Consider the following 27,509-nt stretch of genomic DNA (forward strand, 5'->3'; position numbering starts at 1 on the left):
TTTGTAGAAAATAACCTGTCCTTAGACCTGGAGGCGGTCCGAAGCTTCCTCGGTGAATCTCCCAACGGCCGTCACTCTTCTCTTCTGGGGATGTGGTCGCCGCCCCCTTCGCGCTGTTTCTTCTTAAATCCGGCGCCTGCACTGTGCGTGCCTGCCTGGGACAGGCGCAGTCTTCATTGTCGGTCATAGGTCAGATGCAGCGTGCCTGACTGCGCCTGTGCGAGCAGTGCGGCCACCCTGTTGCTGAATCCCCGCCCCGCACTGTGCTATTCATTATGCACAGTGCGGGGCTGGGGTTCCTGGGCATGCGCACTGCGCTGTTCAGACGGTCCCCCGCCTTCCAGCGTTGCCGTAATATACAGGTTTCCTTGCCAGCGTTTGGAATGAAGCAGCCGCAAATAACAACGCTGGAAGGCGGGGGAGCGTCTGAACCCCAGCCCCAGATAGCAGTGGTTGGAGGGCAGAGCGCCGGCAAGAGTTCCGTGCTGGAAAACTTCGTAGGCCGGTAAGATGTGCCGGCACCGCCTGTCATTGCGGCATTCCCTATTGTCAGTTGGTATTCACAGCAGCACTCTGCGCACTTTACGTAGTTTTTCCTGCAGGCTTCTCAATGAGTGACGTCACCGCTCTGCGCTCGGGCTCCTGACAGCGGCGGCGGCGGAGCTGTTACCCCAGTGGTGGCCGCTGTCTTCAGGCTCCTCTGGGCGCGGTGCGGTGTTATCCAGCGCTGTACGGTGTTATCCAGCGCTGTACAGGCTCCATGGACGTCACTGCGCTCCAGCAGCTGGAAAACTACAACTCCCAGCATGCCCTGACTGCCAGGTCTATTGGGGGACGCTGGGAAATGTAGTTTTCCTGCAGCTGGTGCAGAACAGACGGCAGAGGCTTGCTGTATTCAGCAACAGGGTGGCCGCACTGCCCGCACAGGCGCAGTCAGGCACCCTGCATCTGACCTATGACGGACAATGAAGACTGCGCCTGTCCCAGGCAGGCACGCACAGCGCAGGCGCCGGATTTAAGAAGAAACAGCGCTCAGGGGGCGGCGACCACATCCCCAGAAGAGAAGAGTGACGGCCGTTGGGAGATTCACCGAGGAAGCTTCGGACCGCCTCCAGGTCTAAGGACAGGTTATTTTGTACAAATTTTAAAACGCTTTATTGAGGGAATAACTGAATCAAAAACTAAAAGAGCCACCTTGTTAGACTGCAGCATTACTGCTGCACAAGGTGGCTCTTTTAGTTTATAACGGCTAGGGGGGGGGGGGGTGACAGTGGCCCTTTAAGAAGAATAGTCCAGTAGTTAAATCCTCGTACTATACAATATGAACTAATCAAACAATTAATAGTAGGTTTTTACACTGGCCTTCTATCATCAATGTGTCCCTTCTAGTGGGTGAAATGTCATCTTGTCCATAAGCGCTCACTAGCAGTGGCCGTTTCCTTCTGTGTCAGAGTATGTGCGGCTGTCATGGTGCTCGGCTCCACCTGAGTTATATCTGATTTTTGTTAACTTTTACAATGTCTGGTTTTCTTGGATACACAAAGGACGGCGCTGGACCAGAAGGTGCAGAAAAGTCACTTCTACTTCTTCATTGTTACAATCTTTGGAGAGTCCAGTAGCCGTCAGTGCTAATCATATTCACAGGCCACATCACCAGTTGTGTCATCCATTGCCGATCTTGTGCCGCCTTCTACCACTTCACAGACGTCACTGTCTTCATTTCCACTACATGGGATGACAGTCCGGTATTGCCGAGTCCCTGTGATGGGTTCTGCTTCCTGTAACCAATGTCATAAACTCTCCTCCTCCTCTTTGTAGTCCTGGTTTGTACAATACATGAACTGGATGTTAAGAATATTTTTCTCCCTCCATTTGAGGAGTTGCCTGGGTGATAAGGTTTGGTGTGAATGCGGCCTCTGGAGACCCGAGCTGCCGGCCTGTCATCTGCTCTGCAGTCACCGTCTACCCCTGGTCATCCCCAGCCCTAACAAAGCTTCTCCTCTGTCCTCTCCTGCTTCTAAGTGGTAACATAATAAAATAATACAGGAATATCTAACAATCATGGATTATTTGGTAAATATGGACCCCACACTGTTAGACCACAAGCTGAGCAGATCAGAAATCAAGATTTTTGAACTGACACTAATAGTTTTATTTTTTAAAATATGATCCCATCTTGTATTTTGGTACAGATGTGAATAGTAGCATAGCAGGCACTTGTTCAGTTTTTGAAATGTTTAAATTAAACGTTTTTTTCGGAAATGCATTTTAAAGTTTTGCGCTTGCGTTCGCATAGGTAAATTATTATCAAAGATACTCTTGTGACCTTTCTGGTGAAAGCCTGTACTGTTCTGAGTAGAATGGTGGTTATTTTGTTTCTCTATCTCTTTTCTAGCCTGAGTTATGGGGAGAAATGTAAAGGCAGGCAACACCGAAATTCGCACTTTTTCCGAACTTTGAAAATCAATAAAAAAAAAAAAAAAAAAAAAAAATCTAGAATTTTTTTTTTCTTCACATTTTGCATTCTCTGACACACTATTACCAAATAACAAAATCACAAAAGAATTAAAAATATAGTGGTAAAAATCATTGGTTTACTTGACATGGAATGACCCTTTAGAGACATCATCATCATCACTGACCCTATTGGGGCTCACAATCTAGATTCCCTATTAATATGTCTTTGGCGTGTGGGAGGAAACCTGAGAACCTGGAGGAAACCCACGAAAACATGGGGAGAACATACAAACTCCTTGCAGATGTTGTACTTAGTGGGATTTGAACCCAGGACTCCAGTGCTGCAAGGCTGCAGTGCTAACCACTGATCCAACGTGCTACACATTTTCTAAAATGAGGAGCAAAAGTGAGATGTTTGGGTCCATATTCCTTCAGCAGCCATTCTTTCTGACTCCCCATAAACATGCATGCTTGACTGGACACACCACGTGTATTTTCAACCTCTAGTGGCAGATTATGCCTCCTGAGAACAAAAGCATCAGGAATGTTAAAATCCAAAAAGTACGATCTTTTTGGGAAAAGTCGAGGTGGGAGCTTTAGCATAGGTAAGTAAGAAAAAAAAATCCAGCTCCGGAGTAAAAGTCATCAATTTTATTTCCACATATTTAAAATTCGGAAAAAGCTGCTTGTAAGTAACTGCACAACTATTTCAGAAAAGAAGCCATAAGTTAGCTGAACGCGTTTCGAGCACGCATGGTGCTCTTTGTCCACCTGCTGTGGGATAATTGCTTTTGATAATTTTCTTCTTCTCCTGGATCTTTTTTAATCTGTAGAACTCTTCTCTCTCGCGCTCGTCCAGTTCAGTAATGATGTAAGACAGGGTGCGCTCAATTCTCGGGATAATCACGTGCTCTATAGCGTTAACACGTCGGTTTGTGATTTTAATGGCTTCATCCATTGGGCGGTGGCGTTTTCCTTGCTCGGATGTTCCTGTGGACTCTCATGGATTTGCTGATGGGGGTGAGCTGAAACATAACTTTTTTACTGTTCAAGCTTTAGCATAGGTACTAGTGATGAGCGAACGTGGTAGGATAACGTTATCTGAGCATGCACGAGTGTTTTCCGAGGGTGTGCTTGGACAATATATTTGAGTCCATGCAGCTGTTAGACAGCCTGATCACATGCGGAGATTGCCTAATAGCCACAAAACATGCAGTCGCAGGGACTCAAATATATTATCCGAGCACGCCTAAGATGTTATCCAAGCATGTTCGCTCATTACTTATAGGTACACATTCATTATTGCTTTCAAAATGGGTTTCACTCATACTCAAATGGTTTCTGTAACCAATTTCAAAAGGTGAAAATGATCAAGTACTAATACACAGTGACTGTATCACCCCCAGCTTGGAATACATCTGTCGCCATAAAGGATATGGAGAAGGTCTCCACCCTGGAGAAGAAGGCTTCTTTACTTGTTGCCTCACATGAGATCGAATCATCAAGAACTTGAAAGCTATTGTTTTCTTCTGAGAGAATACTTGTGTCCTTACTAAAGATCAGCATTACACAAGAAAAGAATATGGGCAGAGTATATAAAATACGCTCAGGAACAGCTAAAATATTAATAATTGTAGGGGACAGTTTGACCAATGACAACGGGTTCTGTAATAGAAACTATGGAAGTAACCAGTAGAAAAATAGGTAACATAGTTCAGATAGACCTTTCATACAGTGTGATTACGTCGAAGCTAAACATAAAATCTTCATTTAATTAGACCTGTGCACGTTAAAGGCTTGACCCCCCCCAAAAAACAAACAAACAAAAACAAACAAGTTATGCATGGGGGATAAGTTGCTGATCACTGGTACTCCTAGCATAACAGAGATTTGGGCTTTAGAACTTCAAGAATGGCAGCCCCATCCTGAATGTCTACGGGACATTTGCAATCAGAGCTCAGCAGTCCCATAGAAAACAAATGGCAAGGAGGCCGTGCATGCTCCCCCTCACTGCGCTCAGAATGGGGTTACAGGGCTCCGGTCTCACGATTCCAAACCCTGATCTCTGGATCGGCAGGTTAACTCCTATTCTACGAATGGGGAATAAGGCTACTTTCACATTTCCGTCGGGCCGACGGACGTTGTGAAATTACTGCACGACGTGGGCAGCGGATGCAGTTTTTCAACGCATCCGCTGCCCATTCTGAAGTCCGAGGAGGAGGGGGTGGAGTTTCGGCCACGCATGCGTGGTCGAAAATGGCGGATGCGACGCACAAAAAAAAGTTACATTGAACGTTTTTTGTGCGTCACGTCCACCAAAACACGACGGATCCGTCGCATGACTGATGCGACGTGTGCCCATCCGTTGCTAATACAAGACTATGGGCAAAAAAGCGCATCCTGCAAGCACATTTGCAGGATCCGTTTTTTGCCCATAACGACGGATTGCGATGGAGCCCAGAAGACTGAAGTGTGAAAGTAGCCTAACTTGTCTTTCTGGGTGCGGCTCTTTCAGTACAGACATCGTCATCCGTGTTCCTCAGAGGAGTAGGCGTGCTGTGATTGACAGCTCAGCCATAGTCTTGTTCTGGGGGCTCACTGCAAATAATGTCATTGTGGTGCCATCCTCATGGATTTTTATCAGTGCACCCTATCTGGCCGCCTCTGTCCATTACTTGGGTCTTCCTCCTTGCTCCACTGACAAGTTCTCTTGCTGCCTATAGCAACCAGAGCTTCAGCTTGATTTCCTTCTCTAGAAACAAGAAAGCTGCGCTGGGATTGTGTCAGGGAGAGCCAGGATTCACAGTCCCTGCATTACTGACAGCCAGGACCTTTCCCACATTTGCCCTGTACGGTCAGTCTGTGCCCTGTACGGTCAGTCTGTGCCCTGCACGGACACTAGGGGGAGCACGCAGTAACTGGGGAGCATGGAGCAGGCGTATGTATTAATAATCCACCTGCCGTCAATAAGGAGAGGAGTTCTAGGAGGCCAAATGCCAGATTGCTCTCACTCACCGGCTATCGCCGCTGCGCTCCTCGGTCGCGATTCCCTCATTGATCAAGTCCCGGACTTTTCCAGGAGTTCCTACAGGAGATTTCAGCGGCGTTCCCGAGATCTCACTGCTGGGCGCCGCCATCTTGATGGCCCCGGAAGTGTGCATGCGAACCGGAAGTCGGGAGCCAAGCCGCGGGCTTCTGGGTTCCGGGCCGACTGTGAGTGCTGTTACACGCAGGGCTCACGCGTGCAATGCTGGCAGTGCGGGGCACACACACAGGCTCTATACCTGGGAGCAGAGAGAAGTCTTGTGCTAGACTTCTAGACACGAAGCCTGTGTGGACTGTGCGTTTTATTTTGCAGTGGCCAACTTTATAGCAGAGAGTAAATTATTTTCTATGAGGCCGGCGTCACACTAGCGAGTTTTACGGACGTATGAGCGCAGAAAATACGTCCAGAAAATACGCATTACACACGGCCCAATGATTCTCTATGGGGCAGCTCCTAGCTGCCGTATATTACAGGCGTAGAAAATCACAGCATGCTGCGTGTCAGCGTATTGCGCAAAAAATCCGCCAATGAAAGTCTATGGGGGCGAGAAAATTACAGATTACACACGGACCTGCAGTGTGACTTGCGAGAAATACACAGCGGTGTTCTATAGAAAAGCCGGCAATTCAGTGCGGTGTACAGTAAAATCACACTGACAGAATAGAATAGGTAGAATAAAGGTCTACACATAGAATAGGTATATATATATATATATATATATATGTATATATATATATATATATATATATGTCAGTGAGACACATATATATATTTATATTTAATTCAGCGCTAGATAGCATATAAGCCGGTAATTCAATTGCCGGCTTTTGCTATCTCCTTCACAAACCCGACAGGATATGAGACATGGTTTACATACAGTAAACCATCTCATATCCCTTTTTTTATTACATATTCCTCTTTACTAATGTAACAAGTGTCTGTGTGTCAAATTTGGGGTCTCTAGCTATTAAATTAAAGGGTTAAATCCCGGAAAAAAATTGGCGTGGGTTCCCGTGCAATTTTCTCCGCTACACGGGAGTGGGAAGAGAGAGGCTAAGGCTGCGTGTCCATGTTCAGGATGGCCGGCGGTATCGCCGGAGCGGCGAAGCCGCTCGGCGCTAAGCCCTGCCCCCTTTTTGGACGCGATGATGCCGGATGTAACCCTACGTTCACATTTGCGGTGTGCGCCGCAGCGTCGGGCGCCGCAGCGTCGCCGCATGCGTCATGCGCCCCTATATTTAACATGGGGGCGCATGGACATGCGTCGCACTTGCGTTTTGCGCCGCATGCGTCCCTGCGGCGCCCGCGTCTGGGCGCAGAGGACGCAGCAAGTTGCATTTTTGCTGCGTCAAAAATCAATGAAAAAAAGGACGCATGCGGCGCAAAACGAAGCGTTGTGCATGCGTTTTGCTGCGTTTTGGTTTGCGTTGTGCGTTGCGGCGCCGACACTGCGGCGCACAACGCAAATGTGAACGTACCATTAACTGTACACATCCGGGATCATCGCCCCCCTCCCATAGGGCCCTGTGATATGCCTTGCGGGGACGCTGCGTCCCCGCAAGGTGTACGGACATGCTGCGATCTGAAAAGACGCGCAGCATGTCCGGAGTCGCAGGCCTGCCGCGTGCGGGTTTCCACGCATAGTGGACACGGGATTTCAAAAAATCCCCTCCACTATGCTGGAACATCTGGACGCTGCGTGTTTGACGCTGCAGTGTCAAACACGCAGCGTTTACTGACCGTGGACACATACCCTAAGGGTATGTGTCCACGTTCAGTTTTGCTTCAGGCTTTGGTCAGGATTTTATGCAGGTAAAATCCTGACCAAAACTGCACCTGAGGTCACTGGCAGGTCACCTGCGGTGTTCCTGCGTGTTTTGCTCATAGTAGCAACATGCTGCGTTTTGAAAAAACGCACCACATGTGCGTTTTCGCGGCAAAAACGCATGCGTTTTTAAACGCATAGTGGAGTCAGGATTTCATGAAATCCCCTCCACTATGCTGTAACATCTGGACGCTGCGTTTTTGACGCTGCGGAAAAACGCAGCGTCAAAAATGCAGCGTTTCCTGAACGTGGAAACATACCCTAAGAGTCTATCAATGAATGTATGTTTATTAAATATATACAAAATCTAAAATGCATGAAAATATAAAAAGGAAGTGACAAAGTAATCCCACACATCCAGAACAAATATTAACTCCTTAACGACCAGAGGCATTTTTGGTTTTGCATTTTCGTTTTTCACTCCCCTCCTTCCCAGAGCCATACATTTTTTTTTTTTTTTTTTGCTAAACGAACGTGAGGGCTTGTTTTTTGCGGGACGATTTGTATTTTTGAACGACACCATTGGTTTTCCATGTCGTGTACTAGAAAACGGGAAAAAAAATCCAAGTGCGGTGAAATTTAAAAAAAAGTGCAATCCCACACTTGGTTTTTTGATTGGCTTTTTTTATTAGGTTCACTAAATGCTAAAACTGACCTGCCATTATGATTCTCCAGGTCTTTACGAGTTCATAGACACCAAACATGTCTAGGTTCTTTTTTATCTAAGTGGTGAAAAAAAATTCCAAACTTTGTTAAAAATAAAATAAAAAATTGCGCCATTTTCCGATACCCGTAGCGACTCCATTTTTGGTGATCTCGGGTCAGGTGAGGGCTTATTTTTTGCGTGCCGAGCTGACGTTTTTAATTATACAATTTTGGTGCAGATACTATCTTTTGATCGCCCGTTATTATTGCATTTTAATGCAATGTTCCGGCGACCAAAAAAACGTAATTCTGACATTTTGACTTTTTTTTCTTGCTATGGCGTTTAGCAGTCAGGTTAATCCTTTTTTATATTGATAGATCGGGCGATTCTGAACACGGCGATACCAAATATGTGTATGTTTGATTTTATTTTTATTGTTTTATTTTGAATGGGGCGAAAGGGGGGTGATTTGAACTTTTATATATTTTTATATTTTTTAAAACATTTTTTTTGTTACTTTTGGCATGCTTCAATAGTCTCCATAGGAGACTAGAAGCTTCTATAGCCCGATCGGCTCTGCTACCTAGAGGCGATGATCAGATCGCCTCTATGTAGTAGAATTACTTACTATGAGCACCGACCACCGGGCGTCGCTCACAGCAAGCCGGCAGTGACAACCATAGAGGTCTCCAGGAGACCTCTGGTTGTCATGCCAACGAATCGGTGAGCCGCATTCACGTGACGGTGGTCACCAGTGGACGGATTTCCGGCCCAATGGCCGGAAGCGCGAGTTAGATGACACTGTCAGCATTTGACAGTGGCATTTACTGGGTTAATAGCTGTGGGTGGATCGCGATTCCACCTGCAGCTATTCCAGGCATATGTCAGCTGTTTTGAACAGCTGACATGTCTCGGGAAAGATGTGGGCTCACCGCCGGAGCCCACATCAAAGGAAGGGAGACCGATGTCGGTGTTAATTTACGCACAATGTTGGAAAAGGGTTAATACAGTTGTGCTCGAAAGTTTACATACCCCTGCAGAATTTTTGCTTTCTTGCCTTTTTTTTCCGAGAATATGAATGATAACACTAAGGCCGGGGTAACACTGGCAACTGCAATGCGAGAAACTAGCCTCAATACACGGCACTCGGGACCAGAGGGTGCGGCTGCATGTATTTCTATGCAGCTGAATGCTCTGGTCCCGAGTGCCGGCAGCAGTGCGGGGAATTGAGGTGAGAGACTCGCATTGCAGTTGCAAGTGTGACCCCGGCCTAAAACTTTTTCTCCACTCATGGTTACTGGTTGGGTGAAGACATTAATTGTCAAACTACTGTGTTTTCTCTTTTTAAATCATAATGACAACCCAAAACATCCAAATGACCCTGATCAAAAATTCACATACCGTGGTGATTTTGGCCTGATAACATGCACAGAAGTAAACACAAATGGGTTTGAATGGCTACTAAAGGTAACATCCTCACCTGTGACCTGTTTGCTTGTAATCAGTGTGCATGCATAAAAGCTGAGTAAGTTTTTGGGATCCAGACAGACTCTTGCATCTTTCATCCAGCCACTGAAGTTTCTGGATTGTAAGTCATGGGGAAAGCAAAAGAATTATCAACGGATATACGGGAAAAGGTAGTTGAACTGTATTAAACAGGAAAGAGATACAAAAAGATATCCAAGGAATTGATAATGCCAGTCAGCAGCATTCAAACTGTGATTAACAAATGGAAAATCAGGGACTCTGTAAAAACAAAACCACAGTCAGGTAGACCAGCAAAAATATTGTCCACAACTGCCAGGAACATTGTTCGGGATGCAAAGAAAAACCCACAAATAACAGCTGAATTACAGGACTCTCTGAAAACTAGCGGTGTGGCTGTTTCAACATGCATAATAAGGAGGCACTTGAAGAAAAATGGGCTCCATGGTGGAGTCACCACAAGAAAGCCATTACTGCGCAAATGCCACAAAGTATCTCGCCTACAATACGCAAAACAGCACAGAGACAAGCCTCAAAACTTCTGGAACAAGGTAATTTGGAGTGATGAGCCCAAAATTGAACCTTTTGGCCAAAACCATAAATGTTACATTTGGAGAGAGGTCAACAAGGCCTATGATGAAAGGAAAACCATTCCTACTGTAAAGCATGGAGGTGGATCGCTGATGTTTTGGGGATGTGTGAGCTGCAAAGGCACAGGAAACTTTGTAAAAGTTGAAGGAAGATGAATGCAGCACGTTATCAGCAAATACTGGAGGCAAATTTGCAATCATCAGCCCGGAAGATACGCATGGGATGTCCTTGGATATTCCAACATGACAACGATCCAAAACACAAGGCCAAGTCGACCTGTCATTGGCTACAGCAGAACAAAGTTAAGGTTCTGGAGTGGCCATCTCAGTCTCCTGACCTCAATATCATTGAGCCACTCTGGGGAGATCTCAAGCGCGCAGTTCATGCTAGGCAGCCCCGGAATTTACATGAGCTGGAGGCTTTTTGCCAAGAAGAGTGGGCAGCTTTACCATCTGAGAAAATAAAGAACCTCTTCCACAACTACCACAAAAGACTTCAAGCTGTCATTGATGTTAGAGGAGGCAATATACGGTATTAAGAAATGGGGTATGTGAACTTTTGAGCAGGGTCATTTGGATGTTTTGGGTTGTCATTATGATTTAAAAAGAGAAAACACAGTAGTTTGACAATAAATTGCTTCACCCAACCACTATCCATGAGTGGAGAAAAAGTTTTGGTGTTATCATTCATATTCTCTGAAAAAAGGGCAAGAAAGCAAAAATTCTGCTGGGTATGTAAACGTTTGAGCACAACTGTATATCAATGGATTTCCTATACACCGCTGTCATTTGTACTCTAAATGACTACAGTATACTCTGATATTGCAGCTAAAGGCTGGCAAATAGACTGGAGAAAAGCTGGTGTGGAAGCCACTCACATACAACTTTTTGTTACGGGAATGAAGACAAATCCTCTAATAAAGGGGTTTTCAAAGTTCCATAACTTTAAATGCTGGACAAATTTATTTAAAAAAAAAACTTTCCGAGGGGTAATTGTATGAGAAAATAGCCTAATGCTTATAGGACAAGATTTAAGGGGTTTTAATTCATTTTCTTATTGTAAACACTTGGGCTGAGTGTTGTTAAAAAAAGAAATGGCATCTGCCCACACATACTGTAGGTCCCCGGACTCTCCTCACCTCAGGCAGAAAAGGTCACATGCCCATGTGGCTGAAATAGAAGGAAAACAGAGTGGCAGGGTAACTGCCAAACAGCATGCTGGAGTCATAAGGGATCCATGAATTAGCATCTGCCATTTCATTTTATAGCACACTTGGCCCATAAGTTAATTATAAGAAAGGGGTAGAATGTTCCTTTTAAAATGTTATCCAACAACATTAAATTAAACTACAATCACCTCTTTAGCCCCACAGATCCTGCTCTGGCAGTCCTCTCTTGGTTTTTGTGTATGGCCAACACATACAGGTGCTTGTCACAAAATTAGAATATCAAAAAGTTAATTTATTTCAGTTCTTCAATACAAAAAGTGAAAGTCATATAGAGTCATTACAAACAGAGTGATCTATTTCAAGTGTTTATTTCTGTTAATGTTGATGCTTATGGCTTACAGCCAATGAAAACCCAAAAGTCATCTCAGTAAGTTAGAATACTTTATAACAGCAACTTGAAAAAAATGATTTTAAAATCCAAGATGTTGGCCTACTGAAATGTATGTTCAGTAAATGCACTCAATACTTGGTCAGGGCTCCTTTTGCATCAATTACTGAATTAATGCGGCGTGGCATGGAGGCGATCAGCCTGTGGCACTGCTGAGGTGTTATGGAAGCCCAGGTTGCTTTGATAGCAGCCTTAAGCTCATCTGCATTGTTGCTTCTGGTGTCTCTCATCTTCCTCTTGATAATACCCCATAGATTCTGTATGGGGTTAAGGTCAGGCGAGTTTATTGGCCACTCAAGCACAGTGATACTGTTGTTTGTAAACCAGGTATTGGTACTTTTGGCAGTGTGGACAGGTGCCAAGTCCTGCTGGAGAATTAAATCTCCATCTACAAAAAGCTTGTCGGCAGAGGGAAGCATGAAGTGCTCTAAAATTTCCTGGTAGACAGCTTCGCTGACTTTGGTCTTGACAAAACAGTGGACCTACACCAGCAGATGACATGGCTCCCCAAACCATCACTGATTGTGGAAACTCCACAGTAGACCTGAAGCAGCTTGGATTGTGTGCCTCTCCACTCTTCCTCTAGACTCTGGGACCTTGATTTCCAAATGAAATGCAAAATTTAATTTAATCTGAAAACAACACATTGGACCACTGAGCAACAGTCCAGTTCTTTTTCTCCTTGGCCCAGGTAAGACGCTTCTGGCATTGTCTATTGGTCATGAGTGGCTTGACACAAGGAATGCGACACTTGTAGCCCATGTCCTTGATATGTCTATGTGTGGTGTCTCTTGAAGCAATGGCTCGAGCAGCATTCCACTCCTTGCGAATCTCCCCCAAATTTTTGAATTGCCTTTTCTTAGCAATCTTTTCAAGGCTGCGGTTATCCCGGTTGCTTGTGCACCTTTTTCTACCACACTTTTACCTTCCACTCAACTTTCCATTAATATGTTTGGATACAGCACTCTGTGAACAGCCAGCTTCTTTAGCAATGACCTTTTGTGGTTTACTCTCCTTGTGGAGTGTGTCAATGACTGCCTTCGGGTCATCTGTCAAGTCAGCAGTCTTCCCCATGATTGTGGAGCCTACTGGAACAGACTAAGGGACCTTTTAAAACGCTTAGTAAGCCTTTGCAGGTGTTTTTTGTTAATTCTAAAAGAGATAATGACTTTTGGGTTTTCATTGGCTGTAAGCCATAATCATCAACATTAGCAGAAATAAACAGTTGAAATAGATCACTCTGTTTGTAATGACTCTATATATGATTTTTATTTTTTGTATTGAAGAACTGAAAAAAATTTACTTTTTGATGATATTCTAATTTTGTGAGAAGCACCTGTAAATGCTACCGTCAATCATTGTTCTCAGCAGGTATTTGCCACACTGCTGGCATCATTGTACCCATCATAGTAGTAGGGCACATGATCAGATGCTAATTAAAAGGGATGTGACACAGTTTTCTGTTAAAAGCTCATAAACAGATAATTTTATTTCTATAGCACTGACATATTCCTCAGCACTTTACATTTTAGAGGGAACTTGTACATACAATAGACACTACAGCATAACAATAAGCACAGATCAAAACAGATACCAAGAGGAATGAGGGCCCTGCTCGCAAGCTTACAATCTATGAGGAAAAGGGGAGACACGAAAGGTGGATGGTAACAATTGCTTTCGTTGTTCAGACCAAACATAGTGTAAGAATAAGGTGTTCATGTAAAGCTGCATGAACCGGTTATCAACCTAAGTATGTAGCAGTACAGACACAGAGGGCTATTAAATGCATAAATCATGTGAAAACATGATGCGAGGAACCTGGTTGTGGTAAAAAATTTTGAATGGGCAACACAGGGATAGTTAGGTTAAATCATTGAGACGGTAGGCCAGTCTGAACAAATGCATTTTTAGGCCATGCTTAAAACTGTGCGGATTGGGGATTAATCGTATTAACCTGGGAAGTGCATTCCAAAGAATTGGTGCAGCACGTGAAAAGTATTGGAGACGGGAGTGGGAGGTTCTGATTATTGAGGATGCTAACCTCAGGTCACTAGCAGAACGGAGGGCACGGGTAGGGTGGTAGATTGAGACAAGGGAGGAGATGTAGGGTGGTGCTGAGCCATGGAGTACTTTGTGGGTGAGGGTAATAAGTTTATAATGAATTGTGGAGTGGATGGGTAACCAGTGTAATGACTGGCACAAGGTAGAGGCATCGGTGTAACAATTGGTGTGGAATATGATCCTGGCTGCAGCATTCAAGACAGATTGGAGAGGGGAGAGTTTGGTAAGAGGGAGACCCATTTGTAGAGAGTTACAATAGTCTAGACAAGAATGAATAAGAGAAACAGTAAGAGTTTTTGCAGAGTCGAAAGTAAGAAAGGGTCAAATTCTAGAAATGTTTTTGAGGTGCAGATAACAAGAGCAAGCCAGTGATCGGATGTGGAGGGTGAATGAAAGCTCGGAATCAAGTATGACCCCAAGACAGCGGGCATATTGCTGGGGAGTAATGGTGGAACCACACACGGAGATGGCAATGTCGGGCATAGGTACATTATTAGAGGGAGGAAACACAAGAAGTTCAGTTTTTGACATGTTCAGTTTCAGATAGAAGGAGAACATGATGTTAGAGACAGCGGTAAGACAATCACTAGTATTTTCTAAAAAGGCAGGCGTGATATCAGGAGTAGAGGTGTATAATTGGGTGTCATCAGCATAGAGATGATACTGGAAACCAAATCTGATAATTGTTTGACAAATAGGAGCAGTATACAAAGAGACGAGGAGGGGGCCTAGGACTGTTCCTTGAGGAACTCCAACAGTAGGGAAGATGAGAGGAGGAGGAGCCAGCAAAAGATACAGTGAAGGAGCGGTCAGAGAGATAGGAGGAGAACCAGGAGAGAATGGTGTCCTTGAGGCCGATGGAGCGGAGCATAGTGAGGAGGAACTGATGATCTACAGTGTTGAATGCTGCAGAGAGATCCAATAAAATTAGCAGGGAGCACTGACCGTCAGATTTAGCTGTTAGTAGATCATTAGACTTTAGTAAGGGCAGTTTCAGTAGAGTGTAAAGAGCGGAAGCTGGATTGTGGAGGGTCGAGATGAGAGTTATTTGAGAGATAGTGGATAAGACGGGAGTGGACCAGGCATTCCAAGAGTTTAGAGATGAAGGGAAGATTAGAGACAGGTCTATAGTTAGCGGCACAGTTTTGGTCGAGGGATGGTTTTTAAAGTAATGGATGTATGATGGCATGCTTAAATGTGGAGGGAAAGATACCAGAAGAGAGAGGTTGAATATTTTTGTTAGGTGGGTGGTGACAGCAGGGGAAAGGGACTAGAGGAGATGTGAAGGAATGGGGTCACTAGTGCAAGTGGTCAGGCGAGAAGATGCAAGGAGCCTGATCACTTCTGTGACTGGTTCAAAGTCAGAGAGAGAGCTAGATGCAGTGGAGGAGGGAGGATAGTGCATGGTATGAGGGGATTGGGAGATAATTTCCTGTCCGATATGGTCAATTTTTTCTTTGAAATAATTGGCCAGATCGTCAGCGCGGAGATCCGTGGTTGGGGCCTGCACTCTTGGGTTGAGTAGGGAATGAAACGTGTCAAAGAGACGTTTTGGGTTATTGGATAGAGCTCCACTCTAGTCCTCTTTTTCACCACGTGACCAGCCTTATAAGTAGCCAGATCACTCCCTTGTTTGCCGAGTAGACCGGAAATAACTTCTCAAAATTCAGATGGAGGCTCTCATAGACTTACAGGTTGGTCCAGAAATGTTTGGACAGTGACACAAGTTTTGCCATTTTAACTGTTTATATAACTGTATCTTTAATATGTATGGTAATCATTATGGGCTTAAAGTGCAGAGTCTTATAATTTGAGAGTATTCAAATCATAATTGAAGTAAGGATTTAGGAATTACAGATCTTAAATATGTAGCTGCCTCTTTTTAACCCCTTTACCCCCAAGGGTGGTTTCACGTTAATGACCGGGCCAATTTTTACAATTCTGACCACTGTCCCTTTATGAGGTTATAACTCTGGAACGCTTCAACGGATCCTGATGATTCTGACATTGTTTTCTTGTGACACATTGTACTTCATGTTAGTGACAAAATCTCTTTGATATTACCTGCGTTTATTTGTGAAAAAAATGGAAAGTTGGTGAACATTTTGAAAATTTCGCAATTTTCCAACTTTGAATTTTTATGCCCTTAAATCACAGAGTTATGTCACACAAAATACTTAATAAGTAACATTTCCCACATGACTACTTTACATCAGCACAGTTTTGGAACCAAAATTTTTTTTTTTTTGTTAGGGAGTTATAAGGGTTAAAAGTTGACCAGCAATTTCTCATTTTTACAACACCATTTTTTTAGGGACCACATCACATTTGAAGTCACTTTGTGGGGTCTATATGATAGAAAATACCCAAGTGTGACACCATTCTAAAAACTGCACCCCTCAAGGTGCTCAAACCCACATTCAAGAAGTTTATTAACCCTTCAGGTGTTTCACAGGAATTTTTGGAATGTTTAAAAAAAAAAGAAGATTTAATTAACTTTTTTTCACAAAAAATTTACTTTAGCTCCAATTTGTTTTATTTTACCAAGAGTAACAGCAGAAATTGGACCCCAAAGGTTGTTGTACAATTTGTTCTGAGTATGCTGATACCCCATATGTGGGGGTAAACCACTGTTTGTGTGCATGGGAAGGAGCGCCATTTGACTTTTCAATGCAAAATTGACTGGAATTGAGATAGGACGCCATGTCGCATTTGGAGAGCCCCTGATGTACCTAAACATTGAAACCCCCCACAAGTGACACCATTTTGGAAAGTAGACCCCCTAAGGAACTTATCTAGATGTGTGTATTCTGACTCATGGATATGTAGAACGTAGTAGTGCTTGGATAGACCTCTACTTTTAGGCGCTTCCGTATTCACCTGTACTCACGTTCATACCGATTAATCAGACAGCTTAACTCAGCCACGATCTCATGTAAGAAGACTCCGGGAAAAGAGGGTTGCTTTAACTGAAATTCTTGTATTATGATGAAAGTAGCAGGTAAAAAGGAATATTTAACAGAGGACATGCAGTAAGATGCATACAGATGGAGGCATGATGACAAAATGGAGAATGAGGGCGAGAACAAACATACATCACAAGACTACAGGGAGAGAGTTGGGACAAAATACAGAAAAAGGCAAACTTCTGCCTAGAAAAAAGGATTGAACACAAGCAATGCAAATATTAAATGATTTCTCAAGTCGTGAGACATGACACTCCCCGTCTGAAATCCTTGGATTTCACGATGTCCGCAATTCTTCGAAGTCGTTCGAACCTGAAAAGGCAAGAGGAAAGAAAACATGCATGCAATAATAAACATCAAACATTTTTAAGTCAAACTCGTTGTCGTCGATCCGTAGATCACAGCGAAAGATAAGTCAAGTATATAAAACCCATCTTCAGATTGGGGAAGCCGCAAACATGCCAACTCTTCCACCAACCCAGAATCCAAAGGGAATATTAACAGTTCAATCCAATGGAAAATGTCAATATCCAATAAAACTAGGGAACGAGGAGGAATGCTCCCCGCCGTGAGCAACGTCGGGAGCATGTTCAGTTCATGTGATGTCTTCCTTTAGTAGAAGCAGCACGAGTTCAGTCACCGGGCGGAAGAAGGTTCGGGTAGAGCCCTCTTTTGTCACCTTAACTTCTACCTTACAAGTCTTTCCATCCTCACTGGGTAGGACCTTGGTGATAAGTCCCATTGGCCAGTTATTACGATGAGCCTCTTTGTCCTTTAAAAGAACAAGGTCTCCTTCTTGGAGATTGGGACTGGGCGTCTGCCATTTGTGACGGTTTTGAAGCAAGTGCAAATATTCAGTCTTCCAACGATGCCAAAACACGTTAGCCAGATGTTGTACTTGCTTCCACTGACGTTTGTAAATGTCCTTGTTATCGAAATTCCCAGGCGGAACTGTAGCAGCTCCAGTCTTTTGTGTAAGAAGTGTAGCTGGAGTAAGGATCGTTGGAGCATCGGGGTCGGATAACACTGGAACCAAAGGTCTAGCATTTATTATGGCTGACACTTCTGCGAGGAAAGTGACCAGAACTTCATGAGTAAGAGGAAGTTTATGGTCCAGCAACATGGAGTCAAGGATCCTACGTGCAACTCCAGTCATGCGTTCCCAAGACCCACCCATGTGTGAAGAGTGTGGAGGATTGAATACCCAAGTGCATCCATTGTCGGACAAGAAGTTGTCAAACTGCAGCTCCTTGCAGGCTCCTACAAAGTTTGCGCTGCAGTCTGACCGGAGTTGCTTGGCAGGTCCCCGGATGGAAAAGAATCTTCTTAGGGCATTGATGAAGCTGGAGGTATCCATAGATTCAATTACCTCGATGTGAACTGCACGGATACTGAGACAGGTGAATAGGACAGCCCACCGCTTACTGTTCGCGGCTCCTCCACGGGTTTTCCTGGTAACAACCGACCATGGCCCGAAGACGTCTACACCAACATATGAGAACGGTTGGTCCATGCTTAGTCGATCTGCTGGGAGGTTCGCCATTTGTTGATGTTGGTGTTTTCCTCATAACCTTCGACACTTGACACATCTATGGAGAACTGAGGAGACGCACCTCTTCATTCCCATGATCCACAAGCCAGCAGACCTGATGGCACCTTCAGTAAGATGTCTGCCTTGGTGCTGTACTCGTTCGTGATAGTGCCGAATCAACAGAGTAGTGACGTGATGTCGACCTGGAATGATGATAGGGTTCTGCTCCTTATCGTATAGGTTTGATTTACTTAAACGTCCACCCACTCTTAGAAACTTGAGATGATCGACTACTGGGTTCAAGTCGAGTAGGGTGCTATTTTTGGACACACTGACTCCTTTGGTAATACTGCCAATCTCATGTGAATATTCTTCTTGTTGCACACACCTGATGATGACTTGTCCAGCATGATTTCTGTCAAAGATGTTCTGCATAAAGTCAATGAAATGCTTCTCCATCTCTGGTTTCCTCTTTAGGGTATGCTTTAAGGATGAGAACCTCGCAGTTGCTTGCTGCAGGTTGTTCGGCAACCTCGATCTTGGGAAACGAAAGGGTAAAGGAGCTACCCAACTGTTGGAGTCATCTTGAACAAATTCTTTATCCATAACCTTTATGAATTCTTTATCTTCCCTTGTGGGTGCCAACTTGTTGTCATTACTTGTGGAAACGAACACTGATGACCCGAGGTTTTCATCCCAGGGCTGGTGCGTGTTCATGTTGTTGAAGGATTCCTGTTGCCAGTTGGTGTTGCTCACTTTCTCTTTCACGCAGTAGTGATGTGGGCATGGTTGGAAATGGGTGCTGCGACCATTTGACAAGATGTGTGTCTTGTAAGAGGAGATGTTGTTAGGTCTCTTCATCTTGTGTATGCAAACATTGCCTATGATTACCCAGCCTAGATCTAAGCGTTGGGCAAATGGTGCATCGTGTGGTCCGTTAATTTGCTGACGTACCTTGTGCAGCCGGAGAATGTCTCTGCCCAACAGAATCAGGATATCTGCATTGTTGTTGAGGGCTGGTATCTTGTTTGCTATCCTCTTGAGATGTTGGTGATGAAGAGCAGCCTCTGGCGTTGGGATCTCTTCTCGATTGGACGGAATCTGGTTGCACTCGACCAGTGTAGGTAACGGTATCTCGACGGTGTTCTCGAGAGATGTCGCTGTAAGACCACTGGCCCTTCTCCCAGAAACCTCTGTAACACCACTGCAGGTGCCTAAGGTGTAAGGGTAGGCATTTCCCTTTAAGTTAAACATATCAAAGAGTTCTGACCTTGCAAGTGATCGGTTGCTCTGATCATCCAGAAGGACGTACACCTTCACGGCTTTCTCTGGGTGACCGTTGGGATATACGTTCACCAGGCAAATCTTCGCACAGGACTTGTCCCAGAGGTCTTCTCCGCAGACTTCTGTGCATGAAGAAGATATTGTGGTATGGTTTGCAGTTTGAGCTGCGTCCTCCCCGCCATGGCTCATGGTGGGGGAAGGAGTAAGTGTAGAGTCAGGACGGAATGGGTGGAGTGCTTGTACGTGGTCCTCATTGTCACACTCCATGCACTTAATTGTAGTTTTACAGTCTTTAGCAAGGTGTTCAGTAGAAGCACAACATCTGTAGCATACCCCGAACTTCTTTAGAAGCTCCTTGCGTTCTTGGAGCGGTTTCTTCCTGAAGCCGATGCACTTTTTTAAGGGATGTGGCTTCTTGTGGATGGGACTGTCATGGTTCCCAATGGCAAGGGAACGTAAGAAACATATAAATAACGAACGAGCTCTCGGGTGATGGAAACTCGAGTTGACCGTGAGCTAAATCTACCACACAACTAATAGTAGCCAGGGAGCATACCTACGGCTTCCTAAATGCCACGCGCCAGCCGGAGGACTAACTAAGCCTGGTAGAGGAAGAAACAGACCTGGCTTACCTCTAGGGAAATACCCCAAAAGATGATAGCAGCCCCCCACATGTAATAACGGTGAAATAAGAGGAAAAGACATACACAGTATGAAAGTAGATTTAGCAAAGAGAGGTCCACTTACTAGATAGCAGAAGGATACAAAAGAGGACTTCACGGTCAACTGAAAACCCTTTCAAAAAATCATCCTGAAATTACTTTAAGACTCCTGTGTCAACTCATGACACAGGAGTGGCAATTTCAGCCCGCAAGAGCTTCCAGCTACAGAGAATTACAAAAACTGCAAACTGGACTAAAGATACAAAACAAAAGGACAAAGTCCACTTAGCTGATCAGCAGACTAGTAGCAGGAACATGCAACCGAAGGCTCTGGTTACAATGATGACCGGCAAGGAAATGACTGGAGAGCAAGGCTAAATAGGAAACTCCCAAACGCTGATGGAAGCAGGTGAACAGAAGCAGCAAAGTGCAAACAAGTCACCAGTACCACCAGCAACCACCAGGGGAGCTGTTGTGAAATTGGATTTTGGGCTCCCCCGGTGGCCACTGGTGGAATTGAACTTGTGTGCATCATCCCCTCTGTTCACCTGTTCCCATCAGGATGTGGGAGTCGCTATTTAACCTTGCTCCTCTGTCACTTCCATGCCGGTCAACATTGTAATCAGAAGCCTTTCTGTGCATGTTCCTGCTACCAGACAACTTCCAGCTAAGTCGGACTTTTGTCCTTGTTTGTTTTTTGCATTTTGTTCCAGTTCACAGCTGCAGTTTCGTTTCTGTGTCTGGAAAGCTCTTGTGATCTGAAATTGCCACTCTGATGTTATGAGTTAATACTAGAGTCTTAAAGTAATTTCAGGATGGTGTATTGATAGGGTTTTCAGCTGACCATGAAAGTACCCTTTCTGTCTTCCTGCTATCTAGTAAGCGGACCTCGATTTTGCTAAACCTATTTTCATACTACGTTTGTCATTTTCATCTTAAATCACCGCCAATATATGTGGGGGCCTCTGTCTGCCTTTCGGGGAAATTTCTCTAGAGGTGAGCCAGGACTATATTTTCCTCTGCCAGGATTAGTTAGTCCTCCGGCCGGCGCTGGGCGTCTAGGGATAAAACGCAGGCTACGCTACCCGGCTACTGTTAGTTGTGCGGCAGGTTTAGTTCATGGTCAGTTTAAGTTTCCATCCTTCCAAGAGCTAGTTCCTATGTATGCTGGGCTATGTTCTCTTGCCATTGAGAACCATAACAGTTTGACCGGCCCGCAAAGGGTTAAATTAATTGGCAGAGAAAGGAGAGAAAAAAGAAGTCTGCTGAAAAATTTTTTTTTTTTCCTTCAGTTCTGAGTGTGCTTTCAATTGAATCACTTGCAAGTCTGCCTATATTGCAGCCTTCCTCTCTCTCTCTCCTTCTAATCCTGGAATGGCTCTGTGTTCACCTGTTTAAAATGGATATTCAGAGTTTAGCTGCAGGTTTGAATAATCTCACCACGAAAGTTCAAAATTTACAAGATTTTGTTGTTCATGTTCCTATATCTGAACCTAGAATTCCTTTGCCTGAATTTTTCTCGGGGAATAGATCTTGCTTTCAAAATTTCAAAAATAATTGCAAGTTGTTTTTGTCCCTGAAATCTCGCTCTGCTGGAGATCCTGCTCAGCAGGTCAGGATTGTGATTTCCTTGCTCCGGGGCGACCCTCAAGATTGGGCTTTTGCATTGGCTCCAGGGGATCCTGCGTTGCTCAATGTGGATGCGTTTTTTCTGGCCTTGGGGTTGCTTTATGAGGAACCTCATTTAGAGCTTCAGGCGGAAAAAGCCTTGATGTCCCTATCTCAGGGGCAAGATGAAGTTGAAATATACTGCCAAAAATTCCGTAAATGGTCTGTGCTTACTCAGTGGAATGAGTGCGCCCTGGCGGCGAATTTCAGAGAGGGTCTCTCTGATGCCGTTAAGGATGTTATGGTGGGGTTCCCTGTGCCTGCGGGTCTGAATGAGTCCATGACAATGGCTATCCAGATCGATAGACGTCTGCGGGAGCGCAAACCTGTGCACCATTTGGCGGTGTCTACTGAGAAGACGCCAGAGAATATGCAATGTGATAGAATTCTGTCCAGAAGCGAACGGCAGAATTTTAGACGAAAAAATGGGTTGTGCTTTTATTGTGGTGATTCAACTCATGTTATATCAGCATGCTCTAAGCGTACTAAGAAGCTTGATAAGTCAGTTTAAATTGGCACTTTTCAGTCTAAGTTTATTCTATCTGTGACCCTGATTTGTTCTTTATCATCTATTACCACGGATGCCTATGTCGACTCTGGCGCCGCTTTGAGTCTTATGGATTGGTCCTTTGCCAAACGCTGTGGGTATGATTTAGAGCCTCTTGAAACTCCTATACCTCTGAAGGGGATTGACTCCACCCCATTGGCTAGTAATAAACCACAATACTGGACACAAGTAACTATGCGAATTAATCCGGATCATCAGGAGATTATTCGCTTTCTTGTGCTGTATAATCTACATGATGTGTTGGTGCTTGGATTGCCATGGCTGCAATCTCATAACCCAGTCCTCGACTGGAACGCTATGTCTGTGTTAAGCTGGGGATGTAAGGGGATGCATGGGGACGTACCTTTGGTTTCCATTTCGTCATCTATTCCCTCTGAGATTCCTGAATTCTTGTCTGACTATCGTGACGTTTTTGAAGAACCTAAGCTTGGTTCATTACCTCCGCACCGGGAGTGCGATTGTGCCATAGATTTGATTCCGGGTAGTAAATACCCTAAGGGTCGTTTATTTAATCTGTCTGTGCCTGAACATGCTGCTATGCGAGAATATATAAAGGAGTCCTTGGAAAAGGGACATATTCGTCCTTCGTCATCTCCCTTAGGAGCCGGTTTTTTCTTTGTGTCTAAGAAAGATGGCTCTTTGAGGCCGTGTATTGATTATCGGCTTTTGAATAAAATCACGGTTAAATATCAATATCCGTTGCCACTGCTGACTGATTTGTTTGCTCGCATAAAGGGGGCCAAGTGGTTCTCTAAGATAGATCTCCGTGGGGCGTATAATTTGGTGCGAATTAAGCAGGGGGATGAGTGGAAAACCGCATTTAATACGCCCGAGGGCCACTTTGAGTATTTGGTGATGCCTTTTGGCCTTTCAAATGCCCCTTCAGTCTTTCAGTCCTTTATGCATGACATTTTCCGTGATTATTTGGATAAATTTATGATCGTGTATCTGGATGATATTCTGATTTTTTCGGATGACTGGGACTCTCATGTCCAGCAGGTCAGGAGGGTTTTTCAGGTTTTGCGGTCTAATTCCTTGTGTGTGAAGGGTTCTAAGTGCGTTTTTGGGGTTCAAAAGATTTCCTTCTTGGGATACATTTTTTCCCCCTCTTCCATCGAGATGGATCCTGTCAAGGTTCGGGCTATTTGTGATTGGACGCAACCCTCTTCTCTTAAGAGTCTTCAGAAATTTTTGGGCTTTGCTAACTTTTATCGTCGATTTATTGCTGGTTTTTCTGATGTTGTTAAACCATTGACTGATTTGACTAAAAAGGGTGCTGATGTTGCTGATTGGTCCCCTGCTGCTGTGGAGGCCTTTCGGGAGCTTAAGCGCCGCTTTTCTTCCGCCCCTGTGTTGCGTCAGCCTGATGTTGCTCTTCCTTTTCAGGTTGAGGTCGACGCTTCTGAAATCGGAGCTGGGGCGGTTTTGTCGCAAAGAAGTTCCGACTGCTCCGTGATGAAACCTTGTGCTTTTTTTTCTCGTAAATTTTCGCCCGCCGAGAGGAATTATGATATTGGGAATCGGGAGCTTTTGGCCATGAAGTGGGCTTTTGAGGAGTGGCGTCATTGGCTTGAGGGGGCTAGACATCAGGTGGTGGTATTGACCGACCACAAAAATTTAATTTATCTTGAGTCCGCCAGACGCCTGAATCCTAGACAGGCGCGCTGGTCGTTGTTTTTTTCTCGGTTTAATTTTGTGGTGTCATACCTACCGGGTTCTAAGAATGTTAAGGCTGATGCCCTTTCTAGGAGTTTTGAGCCTGACTCCCCTGGTAATTCTGAACCTACAGGTATCCTTAAGGATGGAGTGATATTGTCTGCCGTTTCTCCAGACCTGCGGCGGGCCTTGCAGGATTTTCAGGCGGATAGACCTGATCGTTGCCCACCTGGTAGACTGTTTGTTCCTGATGATTGGACCAGTAAAGTCATTTCTGAGGTTCATTCTTCTGCGTTGGCAGGTCATCCTGGAATCTTTGGTACCAGGGATTTGGTGGCAAGGTCCTTCTGGTGGCCTTCCCTGTCACGAGATGTACGAGGCTTTGTGCAGTCTTGTGACGTTTGTGCTCGGGCCAAGCCTTGTTGTTCTCGGGCTAGTGGATTGTTGTTGCCCTTGCCTATCCCGAAGAGGCCTTGGACGCACATCTCGATGGATTTTATTTCGGATCTTCCTGTTTCTCAGAAGATGTCTGTCATCTGGGTGGTGTGTGACCGTTTCTCTAAGATGGTCCATTTGGTTCCCCTGCCTAAGTTGCCTTCTTCTTCCGAGTTGGTTCCTCTGTTTTTTCAAAATGTGGTTCGTTTGCATGGTATTCCGGAGAATATCGTTTCTGACAGAGGAACCCAATTCGTGTCTAGATTTTGGCGGGCATTCTGTGCTAGGATGGGCATAGATTTGTCTTTCTCGTCTGCTTTCCATCCTCAGACTAATGGCCAGACCGAGCGGACGAATCAGACTTTGGAGACATATTTGAGGTGTTTTGTGTCTGCAGATCAGGATGATTGGGTTGCTTTTTTGCCTTTAGCGGAGTTTGCCCTCAATAATCGGGCCAGCTCTGCCACCTTGGTGTCTCCTTTTTTCTGTAATTCGGGGTTTCATCCTCGATTTTCCTCCGGTCAGGTGGAATCTTCGGATTGTCCTGGAGTGGATGCTGTGGTGGAGAGGTTGCATCAGATTTGGGGGCAGGTGGTGGACAATTTGAAGTTGTCCCAGGAGAAGACTCAGCTTTTTGCCAACCGCCGGCGTCGGGTTGGTCCTCGGCTTTGTGTCGGGGACTTGGTGTGGTTGTCTTCTCGTTTTGTCCCTATGAGGGTTTCTTCTCCTAAGTTTAAGCCTCGGTTCATCGGCCCGTACAAGATATTGGAGATTCTTAACCCTGTGTCCTTCCGTTTGGACCTCCCTGCATCTTTTTCTATTCATAATGTTTTTCATCGGTCATTGTTGCGCAGGTATGAGGTACCGGTTGTGCCTTCCGTTGAGCCTCCTGCTCCGGTGTTGGTTGAGGGCGAGTTGGAGTACGTTGTGGAAAAAATCTTGGACTCCCGTGTTTCCAGACGGAAACTCCAGTATCTGGTCAAATGGAAGGGATACGGTCAGGAGGATAATTCTTGGGTGACTGCCTCTGATGTTCATGCCTCCGATCTGGTCCGTGCCTTTCATAGGGCTCATCCTGATCGCCCTGGTGGTTCTGGTGAGGGTTCGGTGCCCCCTCCTTGAGGGGGGGGTACTGTTGTGAAATTGGATTTTGGGCTCCCCCGGTGGCCACTGGTGGAATTGAACTTGTGTGCATCATCCCCTCTGTTCACCTGTTCCCATCAGGATGTGGGAGTCGCTATTTAACCTTGCTCCTCTGTCACTTCCATGCCGGTCAACATTGTAATCAGAAGCCTTTCTGTGCATGTTCCTGCTACCAGACAACTTCCAGCTAAGTCGGACTTTTGTCCTTGTTTGTTTTTTGCATTTTGTTCCAGTTCACAGCTGCAGTTTCGTTTCTGTGTCTGGAAAGCTCTTGTGATCTGAAATTGCCACTCTGATGTTATGAGTTAATACTAGAGTCTTAAAGTAATTTCAGGATGGTGTATTGATAGGGTTTTCAGCTGACCATGAAAGTACCCTTTCTGTCTTCCTGCTATCTAGTAAGCGGACCTCGATTTTGCTAAACCTATTTTCATACTACGTTTGTCATTTTCATCTTAAATCACCGCCAATATATGTGGGGGCCTCTGTCTGCCTTTCGGGGAAATTTCTCTAGAGGTGAGCCAGGACTATATTTTCCTCTGCCAGGATTAGTTAGTCCTCCGGCCGGCGCTGGGCGTCTAGGGATAAAACGCAGGCTACGCTACCCGGCTACTGTTAGTTGTGCGGCAGGTTTAGTTCATGGTCAGTTTAAGTTTCCATCCTTCCAAGAGCTAGTTCCTATGTATGCTGGGCTATGTTCTCTTGCCATTGAGAACCATAACAGTGAGCCCAAAAAGCGGATACACAACAGTACCCTCCCCTTAAGGAGGGGGCACCGAACCCTCACAAGAACCGCCAGGGCGATCTGGATGAGCCCTATGAAAGGCACGAACCAAATCCGAGGCATGAACATCAGAGGCAGTTACCCAAGAATTATCTTCCTGACCATAGCCCTTCCATTTAACCAGATATTGAAGTCTCCGTCTGGAAATACGGGAGTCCAAGATCTTTTCTACCACGTACTCCAATTCACCCTCCACCAGCACAGGAGCAGGAGGTTCAGCAGAAGGAACCACCGGTACCTCATATCTCCGCAACAGCGACCGATGGAACACATTATGGATAGCGAAAGATGCCGGGAGGTCCAAACGAAAAGAGACAGGGTTAAGAATCTCCAAAATCCTATAAGGACCGATGAACCGAGGCTTAAATTTAGGAGAAGAAACCCTCATAGGGACAAAACGGGAAGACAACCACACCAAGTCCCCAACACGAAGGTGGGGGCCAACACGACGACGGCGGTTAGCAAACTGCTGAGTCCTCTCCTTGGACAATTCCAAATTATCCACCACTTGTCCCCAAATCTGATGCAACCGATCCACTACCGCATCCACTCCAGGACAATCCGAAGATTCAACCTGACCAGATGAAAAACGCGGATGAAACCCTGAATTGCAAAAGAAAGGAGAAACCAAAGTGGCAGAACTAGCCCGATTATTAAGAGCAAACTCCGCCAACGGCAGAAAGGCAACCCAATCATCCTGATCCGCAGACACAAAACATCTCAAATAAGTCTCCAAAGTTTGATTAGTTCATTCCGTCTGGCCATTGGTCTGAGGATGGAATGCAGACGAAAAAGACAAATCAATGCCCAACCTGGCACAGACTGCCCGCCAAAATCTAGACACGAACTGGGTACCCCTGTCAGAAACGATGTTTTCCGGAATACCATGCAGGCGAACCACATTTTGAAAAAACAGAGGGACCAACTCAGATGAGGAAGGCAACTTAGGCAATGGCACCAAATGAACCATTTTAGAAAAACGGTCACACACCACCCAGATGACAGACATCTTCTCAGAAACAGGGAGGTCCGAGATAAAGTCCATAGAGATGTGCGTCCAAGGCCTCTTCGGAATAGGCAAGGGC

General features: G+C 45.1%; 1 protein-coding gene across 1 annotated transcript in view; it reads right to left on the reverse strand.

Moving 5' to 3' along the window:
• The window catches only part of ZC3HC1 (zinc finger C3HC-type containing 1), a 37,679-nt gene extending 31,880 nt beyond the window's left edge, over positions 1–5,799 (reverse strand). The window contains exons 1-2 of the mRNA XM_077264423.1: positions 5,473–5,799; positions 3,895–4,009 (exon numbers count right to left, since the gene is read on the reverse strand). Coding sequence (XP_077120538.1) covers positions 3,895–4,009; positions 5,473–5,618 — 261 coding nt within the window. The 5' untranslated portion in view covers positions 5,619–5,799. The remainder of the gene's footprint in view (positions 1–3,894; positions 4,010–5,472) is intronic.
• Between the last annotated feature and the right edge of the window lie 21,710 nt (positions 5,800–27,509).

This window comes from Ranitomeya variabilis, chromosome 5 (genome assembly GCF_051348905.1).
Source record: "Ranitomeya variabilis isolate aRanVar5 chromosome 5, aRanVar5.hap1, whole genome shotgun sequence".
NCBI classification, from domain to species: domain Eukaryota; kingdom Metazoa; phylum Chordata; class Amphibia; order Anura; family Dendrobatidae; genus Ranitomeya; species Ranitomeya variabilis.